Source organism: Anser cygnoides, chromosome 1 (assembly GCF_040182565.1).
Source record: "Anser cygnoides isolate HZ-2024a breed goose chromosome 1, Taihu_goose_T2T_genome, whole genome shotgun sequence".
Classification (NCBI taxonomy): domain Eukaryota; kingdom Metazoa; phylum Chordata; class Aves; order Anseriformes; family Anatidae; genus Anser; species Anser cygnoides.
In genome coordinates, this window is record NC_089873.1 from 64,105,159 (window position 1) to 64,130,976 (window position 25,818).

At 40.1% G+C, this 25,818-nt stretch overlaps 1 protein-coding gene across 10 annotated transcripts in view; it reads right to left on the bottom strand.

Annotated features, from left to right (window-relative positions):
• FGD4 (FYVE, RhoGEF and PH domain containing 4) overlaps positions 1-25,818 on the bottom strand; it is a 114,065-nt gene that overhangs the window by 44,066 nt on the left and 44,181 nt on the right. For 9 of the 10 annotated variants that reach the window (XM_048058671.2, XM_066998340.1, XM_013173061.3 and 6 more), the window contains one exon: positions 590-754. In XM_048058671.2, the coding sequence (XP_047914628.1) occupies positions 590-754 (165 nt within the window). Of the gene's footprint in view, positions 1-589; positions 755-15,800; positions 16,090-25,818 lie in introns of those variants that run through there. The other variant, XM_013173062.3, reaches the window with a different exon arrangement.

The window sequence follows — 25,818 nt, forward strand, 5'->3', positions numbered from 1 at the left end:
CATACCGTACAACTTTTACTGTGCAAGCACCGAGTTCCAATCTCTTTCCACATAATCCTACCTGTACTGAGCTCAGCTGGAATCTCAAAGGTCCTGAATTTCCTCCCTGCTGTGAAGTCAGCTTGCCAAACACTCCATCTCATTCAAAAATAGTGTCACAACCTTCCAGCTCAAAAATGGTAATCCGTATGAAAAACAAGCCCTGACATCAGCTTAATATTAACAAGGGACTTACACATGTTTTCTCATCTTTAACTACTAGCCACGTCTTGGGCACCGAAAGACTTTCACACTTGCTGCCTGGCAGTAAGTGCACAGCAAATTGCTAGATAATTGAGATGCAAGCACCACCTACCATTTTTTAAACCGTGATAGTAAGTCCAATCTTTCTTCTGAGAACCTTTCTCAGCAAAATATTACTTCATCAGAAACCACCCATTCAAAGCATTTACAGAACATTTGTATTTCCATAGCAAACTTTTACCCCATTATTTTCTCTCCAAGAAGTACAATTCTTCCAAGGTGCTCTACTTCTCTGACAGTAAGATGAAGAACAAATTACCAAACTGAAGTATTTGATACTATTTACCTTGTGGCTTTGGATTTGAAGCTGAACGTGGGGACTGTTTGACTGGCACACTTCCATTTAATCCCTGAGCCGCTTCATTGCGTGCATTCTGCTCAACTAGCCTGGCTGTGGCACTCACTGGACAAGATCTAGACGGTATTAAGGACTTTGGACAGATGCTGCTGCCTGAAAAACAAACATGTTCAAAAAACAAGAGTTAGAAACAGGATTAAATGCAAAGTAGAATGACTACAAACACACATTTTAAGTGCTAACACTTCTCCACAGAGAACATTTGAATACTTGTCTTCACTTTGGAGAGTGTCTTATTGTAAAAATAAGCTTTACCTTTCACTCAAATTTATTACTTTGCTTAAATCTTGAAGAGTTGCATGTATTAAACATATATATATATATATATATATATTTCCACCATGGCTAGCCTAGTATCTCCTATAGAAAGCTTACAATCTCTGACTTCTTCCCATCTGAACTGTCAATGTGCTTGTTCAATAGAGCTACTGAAAAAACAGCGTGTTTGTTCAGCCATTCTATTTCTGTATCCAAAGTGTTCACAAAATGCTATACATTCAAAATATTTTAATTATTGAAGATAGCATCCAAAATTTGCTAATTGTCATTTTTTTGTAGGCCAGAGCAATTATTACGGACAGTAAAAAAAAAAAAGAGCAAAGCACAAAGCCAGCGAACTTCTATTGCATTTCGTCCTAGCAGAACGGAATTCATTCTAATTGAGAGGATCAATATGCTGCTATTTGTAAGAAAGCTGGATGCAAAAATAAAGCAAAACATATCTAAACAATAGAAACTGTAGTAAAAGCATGTGTTAGAAAGGTACTTCTGTAAGCCTAAACCATGCATTTTGTTTTGTGGGCATGGAAGTTACTCATTCTGTAAACCTTATCAAAGACTTAAAATACTATATGAAGGACCTAGAAATCTCACTTAAGTCAATATTCTTCCATCTCTGAATCAAAAAATCCACTTTTTTTTTTTCTGTCAGGAAGTGCAAGGGGAAGACTGAAAATCCATTTCTCATTTTTTGCAGTGTTGCCATAATTATTTTCATTTTCACAAAATAACTAGGGTAGAGTTTGAATAGTTAAATTTATTGCTTTTCTTTGCCATCATTTTACCTCTGCTTGCTTGTACTAGCAGAAATGAAGTACAATTGGGGTTTTGTTTGCTAGTTTCCAAAAAAACTAATCCAAAACCCAGCCAACCATTTCATAAGGCAATCCTCTGTTGTCTTCTGAAAAACAACTGGTCTGCAGAACCTAGAAGAGCTGATATAATGCATCTTCCTATCCCGAGGCAAAATCCATTATATCAAGCCATTCTTAGCAACAGCCAAGCCTACTCTTAAAAGAGCGGTGGAAAGAGATTCCACAGCTATTGCTTAACACTATTTAAAGACTCTTCAATAATTTGTGGATTGCTACAGTATTTTCAAATACTTATTTCTTAGAAGCTTATTGTCTTTTTAAAGACTGCAATAGCCGTACACTAAGAAGCTCCTTCTACAAACATGGAGGCTTGCAAAGGTCCATGAAGAGATCAACAACCCACCCAACCAAGGCACTAGTATTGGGATCACAACACATGCAGGACACCTGTGGCTGCAACATAGCACCATTCCCTCTTCTGCTTCATTCAGTTACCCCAAGAACATAAAGGTTCTGGGACCAGCCACAAGGCCAATTTAATAACGCTCACCAGACATTTGTGATCTTAGGAGCAAACTCTTCAGCTGTGCTTCTTTGGGTATCTCCATATACAAAAAGTTGTCTTGTACTACAGTGGTAGCTCTATCCCAGACCATTCCTTATTACACCAGGATATATACATTATATACCTTAAGTGCCATCTCCACCTCTCCTATGTAGGTTGGAGTATTGAAAGTTCTTGGACAGACCCAGGGGATGGCATGTGGGTTGTATGAGCAAGTCTTCCCCATCTCCATCAAAGAGCTGACAGACTGAGTTTCCCTCTCCTCCAGAAATCCATGCCATATTGCAACTGTTCACAGTCCAATTTGGAAAACCCCAACTTACAAACAATTTTAAGAAAGAGAAACTCCTGGCAGGATCAGTACATCCCACACATCAGGTAGGCAACTGAACATACATGAGAAATCAGTCTTACAACTTTGCAGTGAGGGTGAAAAGTGTGATGATGTCTTAGAGCTTTTTGAAAACTGTTCTGTCTTTCTGCAGATCTGACAGCTCACTTCAAGATTTCCACCTCCGCAACTGCAGATCAGTGAGAGGCACTTCTACTGCCAACTGTTCAGGCCAAGGCTGGAAATCGCCATCAAAATAGTACCTTATTATTCGAATTCCCTGAGAAAACAAGGTACAGCCAGGGTTGGAATTGGAACATATTTTACACATGCAACTTTATCAACGTGCTTTCTCCTGTTTAAGGCTATCACTCACCCAGACACAGAGCTGCTGCTGAACAGGGTAGTTCTATTGCCTACCACTCCTCCCTCCTTGTCAGCGACTACTCCAGCTTCTCCTCCTGGCTACTCCTCCTCCTAGGCTAGCACCAGCAATTGTGAAACCACACATTGAGATGAGCAGCAGAAATGAAACAACTGAAAGCTGGATTACGTTTTAGACAGGTGGGTTCAGTGAACCCATGGCCACTCCAGCACCACTGCTGGCACAAGGGAAGAGGCAGGAACACAGCTGGCAGGGGGCAAGCCAGCGCCCTGCTGCAGGAGTCCTTACTTCAGTCTAAGTCTATCATTTAAATGCAACCCCAGTCCCTCAAAGTAAATATTCAGGCTTGGATTCTGCCTTGTTAACACACACACACACACACACACACACAGCTTTAGCACAAAGTCTCACAAAACCAGGAACATCTGAAAACAAATTTTTAATGCAAAAACATTGATCTGCTTTAAGAATCAGTTTTGTTGTCAGCATCCCCCCACCCACCCACCCACCAGACTAGCACATGCTCATTGCATTCAATGCACAAAAGCCATTTTTCAAAGCTCCTCCGCTGTAATACAAGCGACAGAAGAGGTTGCTTCTTTGCAGCGAGATCTTCTGCAACCGCTGATATAATACAAAACTCCAAGAGGCATTCTGACCTAAAATGTACTCTGGTTTAACACTCCTAACAATTCAACGCTTGGCGAGTGCAGGGAAGAAGAACATCTCCAAATTCATTACTGTTGCACAAACCATTATATGAATGATTCATCCTGTCTGGAAGACTTATTTGCTGCAGATTGACACGCTACAGATATTCAAGACATATTTCAAGCAAGTAATTCTGTTAATCGTTCCACATCCCCAAGCCACATGTTTTGAAGAGTAATATAGCCACATCAGGATGAACAAAATACGTTCAGCTTTCTTCATATGTAAAGCTGGAATGGAAAAAGGTAAATGAAATCTGGCCACACCATACTTCTATACAGAACTGAGTAGTCACATTCTCTGGAGGAAAAGCGTACTTTAACATCCCTGGAAATTTAATCCCTAGTTTCTTGCCAGTGAAAGATACTACCTTCCAGGTGATGTAGGCAATAAATAAATAAATAAATAAAAGTGACACAAATCTGCAGTGAATATTCCTGTATTTCTATCTAATAACAAAGACTTGCAAGCGTATTTTAAGAAAAACCCAAACACATCATTTTCAGCACGTACAAAAATACCAAATGCTTGCTCCACAAGCAATTCTGCTCAATTCTGACCATTTAAGAAAGCAGTCTACCTTTTAGAAATTCAATCATTGCTCTGTAAGTACAACTTAATTTTTTATTATATATGCAAAAAGCCAGATATGCTGCAAAAACCTGCAGTTTCTACTGGGCTGAAACAGATCCCCATTGCGATTGATTTTAATCTGATTAGAGAAACACCTGTGTATTTCTGCAATTTTATGTATTATAATAACTGAGAGATTTTAACTGAACTCAGACATGCAATAAGCAAAATACTACTTGCCAGTTACTGTATTCACTAGTACAGGACTAACACAGCTTGTTATAATTGGGGATGATTAAATACATCGAAGAGCACAGAAAATTAAAATGGAGGCAGGCAAGAATGTAAATGAGGAAGAAGAGATAACTAACAGAAAAGAAAAACAAACATAGTAAGTTTGATAAGTGCTTAGTTGTTTTGCTTATCATCTGCAATAAAATTAGATGTCTGAAGCTAGGAGATGCATTATCTAATTTTTCAGAGTATTTTAATTAAAAATAACTTGGAGCCATGAACATTTTAGACAGTCAACCCGCTTGAAATGCCAGTAACATGAAAAAAAGACTTGTGTATTTACAAAAAGTTAAAGTAATGTTTCAGTATTGCATTGGTCTTCCATCAGAAGTTCCATGAGCTTCAGGAAAATAATCCTGGAAACAATAATTCAGGAAAATAATCCCACCATCAGATTTTCTGTGATATCCGCTTTTATCCCTGCATCCATACTGCTCCAGTACCCCTCTAATTTTTACTGCCATTGTGATTTACTCTTGATTGTACATTCTGAATGCACGAAATGCAACATTTCCAGATGTAACCAAAGCCTATGGGGAAAGGGTTACTCTTTGGGGACTGGCAGGAGGCAAAATTTAAGTCTCAAAACCAGCTTTACTTCTCTGAAAATTACATAACTACATATACACACCTGATGTATTAAGTCCCAACAATACCTACCATCATGATTGTGGTTTTGATTTAATATTGGTAATCTTTTCGCGTAACATCAGTGCAAAGCTTCACCCTTCCTACTTGCCCCCAGACACACATGGAGGTTCAGCTAATATTCTCCCTACCAAAGCCTTTACCTAAAGCATTAGTTTAGCCACAGTAATCTAGGCATACAATCTCCTGGTAAATTGAAAACAATATTAAGTAATTGTGACACTAAAAAGATTCATTCAAACATCCACTTGCTTCACTGAACACTACAGGAGCCATAGTGGGGCCAGCGCAAGAACGAGCTGTTTCCTAAGTCCAAAGAAGAAAGCAGCCAAAGGACTCTTGCACAAGCAGTTACAATAGCAGATTTGTTGAGGCCTGAGCAGGAAATCTAGTAAATCAGGTCATGGATTTTGCCCACAACTGTGTCCAAACCTGCTCTCAAAATTAAGTTTTTAGTAACTCAGTGACTACTATTCACAAGCTTGCCCTTTTTGTGAGGAACCCATACAATACTTTGAGGCATATACTGCTAATTACATACCCAAACATGTTTTAAGAATAACAGCCTGGAATAAGCTAAAACTATCTGAAAATCTGGAGTATGGAGGAGGAGAGTAGGAAGCCTGGAGATCCAAGTGTCTCTAATGAGAACAAACAAAAAATGTACCTTCTTCCAAATTCTATTAAATGCTATCCTCTAAAGTTAATTATGTATTTGTGTTTTGATACATTGTCCCCTCTCTATCATAGCAATGACAGATTTGTGAATGCGTTGCAACTTCAGAACAGTGCAAAAATTTCACACTGATATTCTGTTCTGTGCAGATGAGCTCTAAAGGTTAAACGTCAGGCAGCGTTTATTGTGGTGAGCAACTGCTGAAATACTGCAAGCGGTTGATAATGCAATGCTGTAAAAAGAGAAAAATAACTTTTGCTGAAGTCAGTAGGGCTGTGTAGATGAAGAAATTAGTTTTCTTTCTGCAGTATGGTGCTGGCCAAAAAAAATAAAAGGCAAATATCAGAAGGTTTAGAATTATCTTTGAAGAGTGGAATCTTGGAAAAACTTAAGATGCAGATCAAGTTCTAGTGAAGTATTAGTTCAGATACACTTGCTAGCAAAATCCAGAAAAAAAAAATTCTTACAAAGCTATTCTCCAGACACAAGCAAAAATATTCTAAGTTCAATAGAAGGTAGACCACTTTCTGGGAATAATGGAGATGTGATGCATACAAGGCTATTATTTCTCATGTCAGTGCATGGAAACATCCTTAGGATTACCAAATGCTGTCCTCCCTTTCACAGCATTTATTGCAAGGAGTAAATCAATCTGCAAGCAAATAAGGTAGAAAACAAGAAGTGTATCGATACCACACCTTTTGTTCAATAAACATGGTGAATATAACCACAACATTTGATGGTAAAATTAAACAAGTGAAACATTACTCAACTCAAAACTGGTATGCCAAATATTTGCTACACAATACTTCCTGGGAACCAGAAAACATTCAGATTCTTAGTAGGTAAGCTAGTTTGCATAATAATGAAGAGCAGAGGTTTCCAAATTATAGTATGCACACCACACACGTGAGCCACTGAAAACAAACAGCAGGAATATAGAACTGAAACAAACTTCAGCAAGTTCAACCGTGTGAGACACACAATTTTCTAATAAGAAATAATTTCATTATGAATAATAGTTCTTTTGAAATAATTTCACTTCTAAGAATCTCTGGGTCATGAAGAGTGTTTTTGATAGAACCCAATTCAAAGCAGATACGTACCCATATCTGCTTGGTCTAAGACGACACATTACTGCACTGATCTGTTTTGTGGGTATTCATGAGATGCAAGCAGCCACTGTCACCTTTCCCGTGTTTTCTCGAGCTCTATGGTTGTTCTGGCTGGGAGAAACCATGTGTCTTTCCCACAGTAATTTTTATTTTTGTGCCTGAAATAGTGCCTTACAGTCACTGCAACTAAAGAGCCCAAATTTGCCGAGCTACCAGCTTTGATGCCACTGCATTCAAACAGCTTACCTGCTTTAAGATTTTAAAGCCTAAGCTTCAAAAGGAAACACCAAAATACTAACAAGTAAGATAAAACAATGATAACCTCCTGACCTCAGTCTCAGGATGCTATATATAACACAAAGTAAAGGACTCAATGGTGAATTTCACATTCACTACGTATGTTGTGCCAGCGCTGGCTACAGCAGGCATACTCAGTGTCTTAACTCTGCTTTCCTTCCTGGCTCTGATCTCTGTTCTTTGAGATCTGATCTGAAAGTAATTTCCAAGCAAGCAGGCCTGTGCATCTGCTGTGGTCTTAGTAAAAGGAGTAAGTCAGCAATTAATGTGACTATCTCTTAACATTTGTCTAAATTTTGGATTAGCGCAATAACATAACTTGCATTGCTGGTGCTGCTCCGACAAAATAAAAAACATTGTACAAGGCTTCAAATGGCTCTTTCCAGGGCTGAGCCCAAAAAACAAGTTCCTTAGAAAACATTACAGTTTCTCCATTGGACAATTAGAGATTACAACAGAGAATACAACACATGCCTCATCAGAGAGGGCACATTCTGGAGTCAGGAATATGGAAATGCAAAGTGAGGAAAGGGAATGCAAAGCAAGTCAAAAAACCACCTGCAGTATGTGGAGTCTTTAAAATCAAAATTAATTTGATAGAAGTCCAAGTGGTATATGCTATACTATAATGCTAACTAGTCACATAAAATAAAACAGGAAAAGGAACAGTGAACAGCTTTTAAAAACTGTACCCATGGTTTGAGCCTTCTGAGAACAAGGATCTCTGCAGTCGCCATCTTCTACACCTTCCCCCTGCTGGACCACAACTTTCCTATCGTTGACAGACTTGCAGTGCCACTGCTCTCTAATCACTCAGTTTTTGGAGGACACCAGTGGTGAAACTGACGCTCAGGCACCTTAGGGGTGGAGGACCTCAGCTGAAGCTGAGGTTACTGATGGCCACAGCGGTGGAGGGCTGCGGAAGCTGCAAGTCTCTGAGATAATGCAACAACCTCACTGCTGGCCTCTGCTGCTGTGGTTTTCTACTCTTACATCTTCCTCCATCATAAGAAGCAGAGGCAGCAAGCCTGTGGGTCTTGCTACTGACAGAGCAACTGCTCCAGATGGCAGGACCTCCAGAAACCTGCCACTGCTACTCCCTCCTCTGAAAGGGAGAAGGGGCATGGAGGGAGCAGGCAGGACCGCCCAGCTTGGGCTGAAGCACGCCTCCGTTTCCCTTGAGTGGAAACCACTAATTCAGAATATGCTGCCAACGTGCAGTTTGTGGTTTGAGAGTAGTAGCTTAGGACTTAAGTCCTCGGCCAAAAACACAGACTCTATTATATTAAGGCTCTTAGGAGTCACCTATACTCATATACACTAGGACAACGGCTTTAGTGATGGCTGCTGTTAATCAGCTATTTAATGATTATTGGAGATTTCTCATATGAACAGAGACAACCAACTTTCAAGTCACATCTCCAGAAGAAAACATATGATCGAAGGGAAAGCTCTAAGCAAAATGAGTTCTGTTTACAGGAATCAAGAACTACTCTTTCACATGAATACTTGGGTTCCTGTATTACAAAACAGTCCCTCAAACTCATTTTCACTTTGGTCTTTGAACATGTATTATCAAGCCCAAAATCTAAATAGAAAATATGCAGCAGTGTTCTTTTTACCTGTGGAGACTTTTCATAGTTTGTTTTTAATAAAATAGTATCAATATTGTTTAAGTGATTTGGGCCTGATTTCCTTTTCTTCTTTTTGTGAAGACTATCTCCAAGACTTAAAGGCTACCAAGGTTTGTAACCCTACAAATGATAAACCATAAGCTTCATGTATTTAAAAACGATGACTTTACCACAAAAAATAAATAAATAAAATAATAAAAAGTGTATAGTAAGTAGCAGCAGTTTCATCGCTCCAGGATAACGCAGAGTAAGTTGATCCTTGAAACCACCACATTCAGCTTTCTGCTGTTACTGTCTCATTTCTACACCAGGTAATTTCAGGTAATTTCTCCCTCCTTGTCAACACAGTCTTTTGCTAGTTCCATAATACATGATAGCAACTTTCAGCTCAAGAAGTGCTTCTCACATGGCAATATTTTACAGTCCCAGGAGAGTACTGACTACATCCTTCAATCTCTTCCCTGTGGCAATCATGGTAAAATTGGTGAGCATTGTACCTGAGGGCCATTTGCTTCCCTCCGTGTCCTTGTGAACTTTTTACAGTTTCACACGCATTTGATGAAGGAAGGGCTTGAGTAAGGTTTGTGTCTTTCTTGAGTTCCTACTGCATTAAGAGCCACTGTGGTGAACCCTACCGTGAGAAAAGATTAGCATGAAGCACTTCTGCCAAGTTTTCCCAAAGTATTTTTTCCTTTCAGTTTTCCTTGTAGAGCTGTGAGGTGAGGAATGGATCCCCAGCCATTCTACAAAACAGTGACTTTTTTTTTTAATGAATTTTAGGTTATCAGCATATTTTACACCAGCAGCACTCATCATTTTTGAAATATCCTGACCTCCTACTTAATGACAACACCCCATTTGAATAACCAGACCCACTGATCACAGAACAATCACTTGTCTGAACAAGGGCTGTGGCATTAAGCCCTAGATATTTCTTTTGCTTGATTTGCTGAGTCTTAAGATGATTTAATTTCTTCCAGTTACTATATGTAAGATAACCAGCAGGATGCCATAACTAAGCAGCAGTCTAACATTTCATATTAAGGAGAGCACCTCCAGTACTGGAGTCATGTTAGAAAAACATGCAGATACTTTTATTTTGTACAAACTATTGAAATTATTCAAGATGTCATAATAGAATATACTTATGCAATTGTAATACTAATTCAAAGAATTAAAAAAAGTCATTCACTTCTATAAATTCTAAGCTATTATAAAACAATAGTGTTTAGGTTTGACAAATACTTACAGGTTTTCAAAAAAAAGATAAATAAGACTGAACTGTAAATTTCACCATTTTGCTCACTATACACTGCTTAAGAAGACTTCCCTATCAAGTCAATTGTTGATATTTTCCTCTTCTTCTCTGCCCAGTTACCTATGCAGTTGTTTCAGATTCATCTCAACTCAGAGCTATTTTAGAAAACACACATATGCTTTAAGATATACATTCAGCTACTTCTGTTGATAGAAGATGAATTGCTAGGCAAATATTTTTAGAAATAGGATGCTTAGAAATAAAAAAAAGAAATACCACAGACCCACAGGAAAAAAAAAATCTAATAACAGGAGGTTCAAAGTATAACTGACAACTATTCTTTCAGAAGATCTGAACACACTGATAGAAAGATACATTCTGATAGCATTTAAGTAGTTTCAAGGTATGCATGTATATGCATTATATCTGAAATGCATAATAGCCAAAGGTCCAAACAGAAGTCAATTATGCAATACAAGCCAATAAAATTATCACTGATAGACAGGAACTGCTTCCCACTGCCAGCTGCTGAGGCAGTAAGTGTGTCGGGCCAGATCTGGCAACCCAAAGCCATCCAGGAGCCAGCCAGCACTGACACGAGTTGTTCCACCCGCTCCCCTCCCTCCTCCCGGCTGCCTGCTCCCACCACTTTGCATCAGTGCTGGCATGCGTCTAGCCACAGGATGCAGGCCGGGAAAGTTAAGCCCTCAGAAATGTAATCCTGCCAAAAAAAAAAAAAAAAAAAACGCAACTAACTCTCTTCCAGATTCACACCTTCAGTCACCTCAGATGCACTGGGACTTGGGCAAAGATGCAAATGTATTGACAGGGGAAAGGAAGACGAGGCACTCTTTTTAGAGGCAAGTAGCCACTAGATGATGTTAATTCCATTCAATCCCTTCTTAAGGGTTACTGTTGGAGAAAACAGTATTGAAATGTGTGTGTTTGTGTCAAAACCCTATTCTCTAAACATACATGAATCGAGACTTAAAATAACATGCTCTAATTAAAGAAAAGGCTACAGCATGTTAACTGCATAATAGCATCACAACAGCACACCAGCCACTACTTTCTGCTAGTTGAAAGATCGAAGTATATTTAAAATTATGGACGTGATAAAGAACAGTGATAAAGAGGGTGATAAACATGTGGCTGTGAGTCCCTTAAATACGTATCAGCAGCACAGCTGTGCGGTGCTCCAGCTGCTCAGCAGAGAACACTTTTCCTCCCCAAAGTCAGCGGTGCACAGCCCGCTGTCAGGCTCTCTGAGCACTCCCGTCTCCCTGCCAAGTAATTAACAACCATCATCTACAAGACACAGAAAAACAAGCAGCTCCCTAGGAATGGCTCATTGCACCGAAACAGAAATATAAAGAACCCAAAGCTGGACACTTCACAAGAATTCAAGTGCTTCCTGCTTTTGACCTGGTTTGGAAAAAAAAAAAAAAAAAGTAAGAATAGCCAGAAAAAGCTTGCTTTAAGTACATTTAGGGCCTTCCTGTGAAATTGTTTAAGAGGGACCTTCCTTTTTCTGTCTCCTCAAAGCTTACCATAATTATGCCAGTTTTTATGTGGTGCCTTGCCTATAAAGAGCGACAGAGAGAGAGAGAGAGAGAGATCACCATTTCACGCTAACTCATCAGTTTCTAATCATCCTTACGGAAGGAAGTCAAATACATGTTGCCTGGAATCCAAACGGGGAATAAAGCCTTAGCCTTACATTGCCAAAAATTACTACTGTTTGTGCTGCTGTTCACAGAGCTCGCTTCAGCTCAGCAGACCTGCCATCAGTGCAATCACCTCTTGAACTTCAGAACAGGTTGCAACAGCTTTATGTTTTATGCTATGAACTGGCCAAGAGATACAAACTGAGAACAATTGTAATGTTTATTTCTCTCTCCTCTCTTTTCCAGAATCCCATTTAAAATATATTTTAAAAAATAACTACTATATGATGAATTTTAAATATCATCTCTTAAAACTTAATTCAGAGAATTAAAATGTTTTTCTTGCAGACTCAGATGAATATTTACCATCCTGTTCCAAAAAGCTTAATAGTCATATGATTGTTTAAGTAACTTCCTTATCTTCAAATGAGCAAATGGATAGAAAATGCTTTTTAAAAAGTCATATAAAGTAAAAATACATTAAACCCACCAACACTTCCTGAAGATAAATGATTTTAAAACAACTCGAGTTTTGTCCAACACACTTGAAGGATGTGCAACCTTTCACTTTGCAAACATTCTGAAAATGAAAATGTTTATGGCCTCAGGACAGACTAAAAAAGGCTGCTCAAAACCAAAAATAAAACCATGGAGACTGACCAAGATGACCCCCACAGAAAAGGGTTAGCTTTATCCCCTTCCTTTCCTCACCATCCTTTGAGTTGCAATCGCTTACTTCTTACCAACACTAATACTTTTTGGATTTATTGCCAGGCCAACCTAACCCCACAAGAAAACAATATGCTGCTTGTATCATACTAGTTTTCTGCTGTGTGAGCAAGCTGAAATGGCTTGGGGATGAGACCAAAAGCCTGGGAAAGGCCCAGGGAGGGCCTGGGCAGCCCCCTGGCAGCACCCACCCATTCGGTCACGTGAGCTGCTCACCCAGCTGCAGCACAACCCTGAGGACTCCTGTGCAGCATTCATCGTTTTCCTTAAAGCCTCACTTTTTGGCATCAGAACAGTATCAAAATATTCATTAAAAAAAAAAAAAGAGCTGACAGCTTGCATGTTGGGGATGAAAGTCTTCCAAAACAGAGAGCAAACAAAAACCTATGACATTAATCAAAACAAACCAACCAAAAAAAAACCCATTTGTTTAAGGCTAAACATTTCGTTTCTTTTATAACCTGAAGTTTGGCAATACTCCAATCCCTCTCCACCTTATATGACCTCACCCAGTTGTTGCTTCCTTCCTTTATTTTTTCCTTTCTCTCCCTCCCTGCAAGCGACAGGTCATTCCTGCATGGGCATCTTCACAAGCGAGAGCAGTCACAGTATGTTAAATATTTCACAACAATATAAAGCAAAGATTGTGTTTGATAACTACCTACTCCTCTTCCTGTCAATTACTGCGTGTCATACTGCAAGGAAACACACAGGCTCTGGGTTTCCATATCCTTACAGCAATTTAATCCTTCCGTCTTATAGTGATCATAAACCCAGGGCAGGGGGGGAAGATGGGGAAAATGAGTGTGCCATGACTAGTTTCTATTTTTAGAAAAGAGTCAACAAATTCACTAGGTTTACAAGCACTGACGTAAACCACCAGCCCGTCTTTCACTGTTTATATAGCACCTAGCACTGAAAAGACCAGCAGAAGACTCTGGGGCCTGCAGTCACAGTGCAAAGCACAGTGATGGAGCTAATGAAGAACACCTAGTTCTTTGGTGACTTCTGTGGGTCACAGTAACATTGAACCTTTCAGAATGACATTGCTTGAAATGAGTTTTTCAGTGACGTTTTCACCCTATAGTGAATAGTAATAAGAATAAAGCTGTAAAGTTCTTTTCTTCAAAAACGTCAAAGCTCCAGAAAAGATGCACTGTACACGTTTCCTGTATTTGTTACAGGCCTTCAATACTTGGAAGAATTGCTTTTGTCAGGCAGCTGGATGCTCTCCCTCAATCGCATGTTTAACATTGCAGTTGCAGTGACTAAACTGAGGTGAGAATTGACATCCCTGAAGAGGCACTGTCCCTTCAAGTCCCAGTGCCCCAGCAAGTAACAGCAGAAGCAGTAGCTCCATGTGTCTTTTAGGTGCTATTTAGGAATGTCAAGGGATATTTGCCCGCTCCATTTCAAACCTGCACTGACCGGAACAACTTGGTGTCACCGTTTTTATGCATACTGTCTATGCACATGGGTCTCCTGATACCAGTCTGGAAAGGTCACGCTACATGATCCCTACATGCTCTTCCATAGGCTGCTCTTTGCTCTGCTCACCCTTCAAGCCAAGTACTTGCAAGACAGTCCACTACTGCTTTCATGCAACTTCTAACTGGAGCCTGAGCAAAGAGACACTGCCTGAAAAATACCACAGCAGTATGACAGTATACTTTATGTCACCTTAAGGCACATATAAATGCATTTGCTCTTCAGATATTTGATCTCTCAGAATCAGAGATCACAGCTTCACCAGTGTATTCTATATTCAGACTGCCCCTGTGATACGTAAGTATACTGTAAGTCAAACTGAAATAGCCAAAAACATGCCAAAGGGCAAAAGTGAAGATTACTTGTAATACCAAAAATAGTACTTACAGCACCACACTGAGCTTCCTGGAAATCTATGAGGGTTTTGTGTTATGTTTATAGGAAAATAGTATGCATTACAGATCCTAGAAAACAGCTCCTAAGAGCAAGACTGGTGGGGGAAAAAAAAAAAAAAAAAGACGTTTCCTACTATCACATGTAGATTTTTCTCAGGATACAGAATAATGATACAAAGTGGGAGGAAAGTTACGATGCCCATTCTGTTGGGTGGTTACCAAAATCTAAAGGGAGAAGGGCAACTTCAAACCTGATAATAAAACAGATAAGGAGCCAATAGAAAGATTTTAAAACAAGTATTCTTTGTACCTGTGAAAAATCAGATGCCCACAAACACTGAGGTCAGGAGGCAGAGCCATTTGCATGCATCTGCTCCAAGCTTCTCTAGCAAATCTCTCAAGCTCACCCATGCAATCATTCCCTTCCCTCTATGCACCCTCAGAGGGCTTTCAAGAGGAAAACCAGCACGCTGAGCCCAAACCTTCCACAGACCTATACCATCTGTATCTCTGTGCAGAACTGAATTAAAAGTGTTCAGAAGTTAGGGCTAAATATAAGCCATTTTAATTCAATTTACCCTAAGCTGAACTTTTGTCAGAACTCCAAAATGCACTCAAGTAAAGCAGCAACTTCAATAGTATTCTTAAAAATTGTTAGAAACATATTTTCAATGCAAAAAAAAATCCAGACCTTTCATTGCATGGTGTAATACAAGATGACATTCTTTTATTCTGGAAGCTAATCCTGTACTTTAAAGGTATCAGAAGTGCAAGTTAAATGGATTATTGCAAGATCACACCAGAAAAGCTAAGCACGTTGGAAGCATACACCTATTTCCTAAAACAATGCAAGAGATAGTGCTTTGAGCCAGTGCTGATTTACAGAAGTGCACTATAGAAATCTTGCAGCTATGAATAGAACTCAATGAACCTGACAAACGAGCCAGAAGTAGAAATAAATATCACAAAACTGATTTGCTTTAGAAAGTCTCGAGCTGGTGAAAGCAGCAGCAGAACAAGCCAAAAGTAACACAGTTCCCTGTGTGGCACATTTACTAGGCAAACAGCTCAAACAACTGCAATCTCATTTACTCAGAATAAGAGCAAAAAGACACCACCACATTCCAGCTGTATTGCCTCACACAGCAGCTGGATTTTAATGTGTTTACTTGCTTCAAGGCACCCCCCGAGAAAGTTTAACTCATTGTGCCTCTGGACACAAACACCCCCAAGCCTTGAAGAGATTAAGGCTTAACAGAAGCATCCCGTTCAGTCTTACCTGGTTCAGAAGACATTTTTTTTTAAATATATTTCAGTACCACTGCACGAGGAATTGTTTTCACAATGGTAATAACCCTGTGGCACGCTCACATATATCCTATTTACATGACCTATAAGCTGCCAGAAAGGACTTCTTGCCAGATGTACAGTATATGCCGACAGTTTACATGCTGGGTCTTTCAGTTACACCGTGCTCCTCCTCTGGCCAGCCGGTTTCAAGAGGAAAAACGTAAGCATGCGAGCCAGTCAGCTTAGAGAAAGAAGTGAAGCCTGCTGCTCACTATTAAAGAGGAAAAACAAAGAAATCAGCTTATGTAACTACACAGTGCTGGAGAAGGGAGGAGGAAGAGGAGGAGGGACGACCATAAATTGTTTTGTCTAATGCTCAAGCCGCTATGAAAGTTCTGTCACTACAAACTGCATTGCTCTTTGAAAATAAAGCACTATCAAGGTTAAAGGACAAATTCGAGCACTTTTGTGGTCGGGACTTTGTTCTCCCTTTGCACTACACAATGCTCATTTCTAATACATTTTTTTTCACTGTATAATGTGTATACTTCATTCTAGGAATAAGTTTATAAACACAGCACACAATACTGGAGCAGTGGACAAAAAAGTCTACACTAAGGAATTGTCATGAAACTATTAGCTTATTTGGCACAGATTAAGACTCCCTGGAATTATTTAAAATCAATTTTAAAATGGCATAAACTCGCTATTGTGCCCAAGGGCAGAACACAAAGCGATTACAGTGAATTCTGTATTGTGAAATGCAAATTTTCAGAAAGTGAAAGGACCAACAAAAAAGAGAAGTTACTGAAAGTGGCATTTTTTCTTGTTGCTCACATGTGAGCTCTCCGATCACATGGTCCCTGGCTGGCACGCATTTATACCAGCAGGAGAAAGAAACCAGGATTTAAATCCAGCCCTGTCAATTTGGATAACATGAGTCCGGATACAGCAGCCAGCTCTTCATTCACTGCAGCTGAGGTCATCTTCAGCCAGGGCTCCAAACCACATCTCCCTGCAGCCCCTTCCACCAAGGTCCACTCCTAATCCTCGCACTCAAGGCTACGCACAAGCACGCCACAGCAGAGCTGCTCTGAAGGATAAGTACCAAGGGTTACAGGGAATACACTTGCAAAACAATCCATTGTTATGAATATCTGTTTTTTCACTGGGGAGACAGCTCTCTTGATGAGGGCAGCTAATTATTTCCTTTCTAGTACAGATGTCAAAGTTCATTTTTTTTTCCAAAACCTGTAAGAGCAACTATTTTCTCCTATTTATTTCAAAACTTTGGTTTTATTTTTCTTCTTGAGATGAGGAGGTGCAAGTTCAGCGCACATGGATTTGAAAACTAAACAGAATCCATTTTTAGCCCTTTAACCCAGACTTTTGTGTGTTGTTTGTTTGTTTTTGACATGTATTTTTGAACTGCTCAAATGGCAATTTACCATCTTTGATACTCCTAGCCAGTAATCCTGGTCTCATTAAAGAAATCTCATTCACCCAGGTCATCAATACACCATGAAAACAAAAAGTAACAGTGTGTAAATGATTAAGTTTATAAAAGGCGGGACTAAGAGACCAGACTAAGAACTCCAATGAACAGGTTACATTTCTGTTCTGAAGCTCATCTCCCAGAATTTGAAGACTGCCTCCTTACTTGGGGCTTCCAGACGAAGCAAGCCTACAACAGAACACCGTCTCTCTCCAGAAAAGGCTTTGCGAAGAAAATGCATTTTCTTGGGTGTCCCATATTTGAAACAAACCGCTTTCCACACCAGACTGTTTTGTCCACCTGCCAGTGAGACTTGGTCCATCTTCCTTCAGCCTGACACACTTTTCCTAACCCAGGAAAAACATTGATGATGCACATAGGTGGCAGATTTTGAATTCAGATGGGATCAGCAATAGTTTTCAATTTTCATGCAAGCAACACAGTAGATTAGAAAACTGTAAGAGAAAAGGCTGCAAAATAGTACAAAAAGCAATTGATTCAGGTAAGCAGTTACAGAAATACGAGATACTGCCCGCCATAAGGTAAGAGAAGATGAGGGGTCAGACCAGGGAAAGCACAGGGCGGTGGCAGGAAAAAATCAAAACAAGCTGCCAAGTCTCCCTTTTCGGGTAAGCACATATCCCAGCTATTTCTGACTCCGCAGAATGAGATGCGTGGGAGGGAGGCCATCTGAGCTCCCAGATTCTGCTCTCCTCCATCCCTGAGGTGCCAGCAGGAGGCACGGAGCACACACCAGATCCCAGCTCTGACTAGGGCTGGTCCACCTTCTACCTATCAGGTGACTTCACTGCTTGCAACAGCTCATGGAGAGCAACCTCAGATCCCGATTTGGTCAGGGGAAAAAAAAAAAAAAAAAAAAGGAATTTCACAAACTTAAGGACATTGTGAAATTTCCTTTCCAGAACAGCAACATTAAACAGGTATAAAGTAGTCTCCAAAGCCTAACTTCAAAACACACACTTAAATCCTCCATTTTTTTAAAAAAGGTAGAAGATTAATTGTTTTATCTCTGTTTGATTAGCTAGCAGATAAGGGGATTTGGGGGAGATTAAAACAGATACAGTGGGGACATCTCATTAATCTATTCCCCTGGTTTCACAGGAGTTTTATACCCAGCTTTCCTTACTATAGGAACAGAAACAGTGCAAAGTACAACCTACACCCTAATGTCATATTATCAAATATTAGTTGCAATCACATTGACAAGAGGCACAGCTGTATCTGACCGGTCATTAGAACATATCCCTCAACTTTAAAGAAAAGTTAACTGAAGAATAAATTTACATTTATTACATTTTTCTAAAAGCAGAAAAAGTGGCATGGAGAACAGCTAGTTAAATAAAGTGCTCTCATTAGTGGTTAATTAAAATCATACCACTGTGTAGCTGCTGTCATTTAATATGAATAAAATAGCTATTCAAACTAAAACCAGCATAGTTTTGGTCCACACACATGCATGGTAAAGTAGTTTAACTTTACAAAACTGAGTTATCTCAACTCAAAAGTATTGGCTCATCATATGACTTCATGACTCCAGCACTACAGTTTTTACAAATGACTAATAATAAATATAGGACATTTATTCTTATTTCTACCTCCAAGCACTCTGCAAACTAAACTTCACAAGCTTCCTTAGTATTTTCCCCATTTTGCAGGTAAGAGGACTCAAATCGTTTGCCTCTTTTGACTATTCTTAATTTGATGAAGCTGTTATTGAGAACAAAGTCACGTTATCGTGAGCACTCTCAGGAAATCTGAAAAGTTGAACCAAGTATTAAAGGGTGACATGGACAGCATTCCACACTTTCACACACCCCTGAGAACAAATCGGCTCATGTGACAGTGAATCACAGCCCAACGTTCAGCCTCTCTGCCTTCAGCTGCCGTCTCACTGCAGGCTCACTTCAGGCACAGAGTGTTTGAAAAGTTTTGTTGAGAATACTGCATCAGGATATGGTATGCAGTTTCTGCAAGCCAGTCATGGAGAAAAAGTGATTTTTCTCCCACCTGAAGGATCAGTAGCCTCAGATCCCTTCCAGCACAGAACAGAGCACAAGCAGTTTGAATTCCAATACATCAGTGCTCTCTGTTGAAAGCACCCCCTCCTTTTTTTTTTTCTTCTTCCTGTGACAGACCTTTAAATAAATCAGTTAATCCAAAAGAGACTTAAAACCACATCAACCAAACAGGCACATTTCACAGGGTTCCCATAAGGTAGATACGGCTGTCTCACACTGTTACTCACCTCTCACCCTTTTCCTTTCCACCCAAGTACTTAAAAAGCACAGTAATTTGGTCCTAGGCAAAAATGAAGGCACGCTTTGTCCCTAAGCCAAAACAGTTTCTAAGGTCCTGCCAGAAGTCTGCAGTGTTCTGCTTGGTTCCCAGCTGTTCTTAGGGTAATGGGATTAGCTAGCAAGACACCACACACCCTTGCCCCAGAAAATCCACTCTCCTTCAGCCTTTGCATGTGCTGCCCTTAATTCTTCATTCTTGTTATAACCTTAAATAAGCAATGTGCAAGAGCCCAGCATAGTCCTGCCACTCGTGCTTTGTTGTTCCATTTGGCTGTAGGGGGGGACATGGTGTGGGCTTCCTGCCTTTGATCACCATGTGGCGATAAAATAAGAGTCAAGCAGCCAACTACCAGGAGCTGCACATGAGGAAAACCACCACATGGATGTTCAGAAGTTTCCCCTCTCTGCCAAGGAAGGGAGATGATGCCCACAAGGATGCAGTTAACGTTACAGCTGCATTTCAATTTAGTGGTTCTAGTACATGAACCACTTTGCAGCTATAGTCAATTTTCTCCCTTATCAAAAACATCCAGCCCATGACCAGGCAATGCAACCCGGCAGGAAAAGCCCCACAGGCAAAACAAAGGGTTTTCTTTCAGGTTAGCAAACTGAACCGGTGTTTTCTACAACCTGACCAGCTCCAAGAGGCATGTGGTGGAAGCCACAGCATGGCACGGCACAGCGGGCAGGAAAATGCCTGCCCTTCTCCTAGCCAGGCTGTCCCCTCAGATCAACCCTGACATCCTACCCAGGGGCAGCAATGGGCTGCCCAGGACTGCAGAGGTTAATGATGACCGAGTGCAGTAGCTGTGAAGAGTTGGCAAGGGCCCTTGAATGGATACATGAAGGATGAAATTCATGCATGATTGCCCGATATCCTCAAGAGAGGCAAGGCAAGATGATCAGCATGCATCCCAAGAGTACAGTCACATCAAGCCAGTGGCTGACGATGAAAAATATTGCTCTTCCTCTCCTTACAGAGTCTTGTCTGGCAGTGAAGCAAGCTGGTTCAGCTCACTAATCTGCCAGAAACATACTCATTTTCTCTCGGATTGGTCTGTTAACTTAGCAGGCTGAGATGCCCCGTTTGGTCAGATGAGCATCAGTGTCAACAGAAGGAAAAAGGGTGAGAGTGGACAGTACGCAAACCTAGTTATTTGAGGTCTCATTAAGCTGCATCCTTTAAGCTTCGCCCCATAGGCATGTGAGGAAGGAAGAAAAAATGGTACAAGTCAATACATGCATGTCCCCATTCAAAAATAAGATGGGGAACAAACTAGATTCAGCAAGTGACCTACAAAAACAAGCGACCACCAGGAAGAAAAGGGACAAAGAGAAGTCCACAGAAGTGGGCTGGGTGGGAAGGGAGTCTAAAAATGGATATTTTGGACTGCCATAAAAAAGAATAACAATAGTACCTTAAAGAGATGGGTGACTAGCCTCCCCAAGTGAGAAGTATTATAAGAGATCCCGAATCTGCGGCCCACACAGAAACAAGTTTGTTCTAAGGACGCTCCCTCCCAGTTCTGAAATCAAAAACTACTCCACCAGTCCCTCCTCCAGCTCTCCTGGTTCACGTGCAAGGATTTGGGTTTAAGACAAGCAATAGCAAGGCAGGTGTGATGAGCAGTTATTGTGCCACAATTAGAAAACAACTAGCAGTATTTTTCCATCTTTTTTTTTTCCCCCTCTCCAGCTCAGCTGTAACATGTGCCCCAAAGGGAAAGCCAGTGGCTGCACAAAAGCCCAAAGGACGTGTAATAGGAGTTCTTAAGGGAAAAGTCTGCTTTTTTGTCCTACATTTGTACAGTATTTGTCATGGTAGAATCATGGTGTCTGCAATTTAGCATAAAAGCAATACAAAGCCCTCCAAATAAATAATTAAATGGTTGTAGTTCTACAAAAAACTAAGAATTATACTGCAGATGAGTGCCACATCACTGCCATCTACTCTGTTAGTGCTTACAAAAGGGATGCATTTGTTATGGCAACTGTATGTTTTACACTAACCATATAAAGCTGTGTTCCTGTCACTTAAAGTATTTCCCATATTTACCAAAAATCCAGGAATCTGTGATTCATTCTTCCAAGCAACCTTTTCTAGCAGACTAAGATCAGCAATTGTTAAATAAGTTTTGTTTTTATATCTGAGAAGCAGACAAAGGCTTTGCTTATCAACTGGGTTTAATTCTCATGTTTTAAAAAATGGCTTAACAGTTCACTATTTCTTACAACTTTTTTTTTTTTTTTTTTTTACAAAATTGGGAGAAAAGCTTCATGTTACAATTTAGGGACAAGGAAATTACTTTTTATAGCAGCTTTATAGCTTTCTGTTACACTAACACACAGTAAATAAATACCAAGCAAAGACCCTATGACCCAGCATCTCTCCCTTTTCTTACGTTGTCTTCGCTGCTTTCTCCTCCTCTTGCCTTCCCCCTGGAGAAGGCTCCAGGCCCCTGCCTGCACCGCAGCTGCTGTCTCTTCCCCAGTGGCCCCACTACCTCCCGCGGGGATGGTCCCAGTTGCCACCACGCTCTGTTGGCAGCCAGGCAGGAGGACCAAGCTAACAAAGGCTGGCAGTGCGAGGCCAGCAGAGCAGCCCTCATGCCTCACCAGGTGGGAACCACATGTCAGTTGCTACCACAGAAACCCACACACTTATTTAAGAAAGGATGGGGAAAAAGGGAAGTGGAGAGAGGAGAAAAAGCTTGCAACCTACCCTAATAGTGTTGTGCCACCCATCGTTCTTCACCTTCAAAGACTAAGCGTATCGCTCATTTAACAACTTTGCAAAACAGCTGAAGGACACAGACTCATTTTCCAGTTAATTTAGCTTTTGGTCACACATTACACATTCACAAAAAAACCCACCCCTATCCCCCCACCCAAAAAAAAAAAAAAGAAAGCAAAACAAGCAGAAAAAACATAATTCAAACCAGAAAGACCAGCACACAGACTTTTCTTTAAATTTAGCAGTTAGTGAAAGGCTGCATCCTCAGCTTAAAAATTACCCCACCATGTTAGAAATCCAGACAGTAGAAAGACTCACAAGTGAAGCTGGTCAGCATGCAGTAACAGTGATTTAACTTTCATATAAACATGTTAAAAAAAAAAGTTTGGGCAGCATCAGATACTAAGTATAAAAGTACTAATTATTCTTGCTTTGAGTTAATGAAAAACAGCATGACAAATTCACAATAGACACCAGAGGGGAACACATCAGTACATTTCCAGATCAGATAAGGGCACACGAACTACGAATGATGGCCAGGAAAAAAAATAAGAAATCATTCAATCAAATATTGCATGTCTGAAAAGAACCAGTAGCAAATGTTTGGGTAACCTACATCAGAAGGCAGCTAGCACACGATGATTTTTCCCTCAGTCACCATGGCTTCAAGCATCAGATGTCTAGGATCACCAGAGTCAGCAGATGTGTTTGTGCAACTGTGTTTTACAGCTGCTGACAGGCATATTCACTGCAAATTTATTTAGTCTCTTCCTGAGTCCCATTTGTATTTCTTGAACGGAATATGCAACAGTATAGGCATTTTCAACCTGTTCTACCTCAACTCTGACTTCGTGCTTTCTGGAGAAGAGAAGCCTGATGGCACAGTGGTATTGCCCTTTCCCTTCCACCCTTCTCCATCATCCCCATCACATTCTAAAAGGCATCAGGGTAACTTTTTTCCAGAAAACAAACAGCTTTAGTCTCTTGACTTTGTCATATTTACACCAGCCTAACCTAGTACTTACAGGACAGTCAGCAAACTGGGACCTTCTTCACAGTCTTTTTAGCTCCTGCCATTAATACATATTGCTGCTTTTTTTCCAATCCATCTGGCCTTACTAAATTCAAGTGTCCAAAGGAAAATGATCAAAAGGGATTCCCCAACCAAATTGTTTCAGAAAAGGAGGTAATGATACAGACAGTGGTGACAAGTGACAGAATTTCAGCTTTTGATACCATAAAGGTGGAAGATCAATGACAGTCATGACTCTCCATTTTACATAGCAAAGTTATACAGCTAGTTAAACACATACTTCAGAGACAACATCAGCACTAATGAAACTATAATTTTCTTTAAAGTATTACTAGCCACACCCCAGACCTCATCAGCCAGCTGGTAATAGCTTTTCATCATTTATTTTAACACAAAAGCAATCAATAAGCTTTTCCCCACAGTTCTTTTACTGCTATTTATGAACTCGAGAAAAACTAGCATCAGGAAAGATGCCAGTTATAAAATATACACCGTAAAATGTCATCGTTGCCTTTCTTATGGAAAGGGATTCTAAAATTCCACCCAATTTTGAGATAAACATGGATTAAAGCAGTTCCAGTGACCTGCAAAGAAAATCTTCATACATCAAAACACGATCAATAGACTACAGTATCAAAGAACTGTAAGGAGATCACATTGGATTGAGCAGCTTTTCCTTCCCATAATGACTGTTCCCCATGCATTGTTTTACACTGAAAACATCTAATGTGAAATTGCAGTATGTATCACACTTGTTATCTCTGTGCATCATTCACACACACTGAGGACGTTACACAGAAGGCACATGTATACACACACACAAAAACACAACTCAGCTACCAACTGAAGTTTTATTCCTGTACTAAAACAGCAAGCAAAAAAACATTTTACAATTTTCGTAAATTTTCAACAGTAGAAACATTTTGGAGTATTCTCAGTCATACCAGACCATCATCAACAATAAGACAAGTCTGAAAAATTTAAGTTGATTGTTTAGAAAGACCATATTTTATAATACTTATAAATATTTATGATTTATAGAAACACATACCCCCCCAAAAATTAGAAATGAAACCAGCAATCATCCTCTTATGCCAGCAGCAATGCCGTAGCATTTAGAATAAATAGTAAAATGAGGAAAAAAATGGTGTTTTGTCTACAGTGTCCTGGATGATTTTTTTCCAAAGAATATGTACCAAAAATAACATAACGTCAACAGAGCAGTGCAGCACTGGTGACTTCACTGCATGCAAACAGTGCTCACATGGCTACCTCTGAATATTTCATCATATTGGGATGTGTTGTATTTTGAGTTTTAGATAAAGCTCTAACTCCGGCAGTAAGCCTTCCATTTTATTTTGGCTTATAGCAGCTATCTGCTGTTATAGAAGAATAGGAATAGACTGCCCAGGGAAGTGGTTGAGTCACCTTCCCTGGAGGTCTTTAAGAGACGTTTAGATGTTGAGCTTAGTGATATGGTTTAGTGGAGGACTTGTTAGTATTAGTTAAGAGGTTGGACTGAGTGATCTTGGAGGTCTCTTCCAACCTAGACGATTCTGTGATTCTGTGATCTTTGAGTTTGCTTTTAGCAGCTTCCACAGTTAAAACTGACTCACACACAGAAATCTTGACAAGCCAAAAGGACAAAAAAAATTTGTGAGTTGCATTACAGTGGGTGTCCAAGTCATAACAGCAAAATAAGGCTCCGAGCAATTGCATGAACAAGAGCTACTGAAGAGAATCAACATCAAAATTAGTCATGGAAGCTAACTTGGCACTTAGAGCTGCCAGAGAACTATTAAAGCTGTAAAGAAAAGTGGCATGGGATCTTTAAAAAAAAAAAAAAAAGAAAGGTACTCATCGAAAGGGTTCATAGTTTATATATTTTGCAAGCTTAATAACAGCTGTACAATACTCAACCATGCTGTAAATAATAAAGTAAAAATAGCATCAAAATATTTCTTCTAAGTGATAGATCTCAGTCTAAATGTAACTACTGCAAGCATGATATGGGAAGCCTTCATAAACTATTTTGCATTGCAGAAAGCACACTTCATGCCTTCACTCATTTCCTTTAGCATCAATGATCTCCTTAAGAAAAGGATGACAAAAACATTAACCCACATAGGAAGCGGGGCAGGAACGTGGCAGCACAAAAGCAGTGCTGGGACAGAGGAAGAGACACGAGCCAGGAAAATTCCAAGTGAGAAGTTCAGGTCCTGCCCTGCAGGAATAACTCAGTACAGAATCAACTTGTTCCTCAAAGCAGTAACACAAGCCCTGGAGCTAATCTTCCCTCCACCACTCCAACAGCAGCTGTGATCGACAGCACTCAGGAACATACCACACTGCCCATGGCACTAACTCAGTGCCTGCCAAACAAAGTCCCCCAGCTACAGAAAAAAAAATGGAATTCAGGACTTCTGA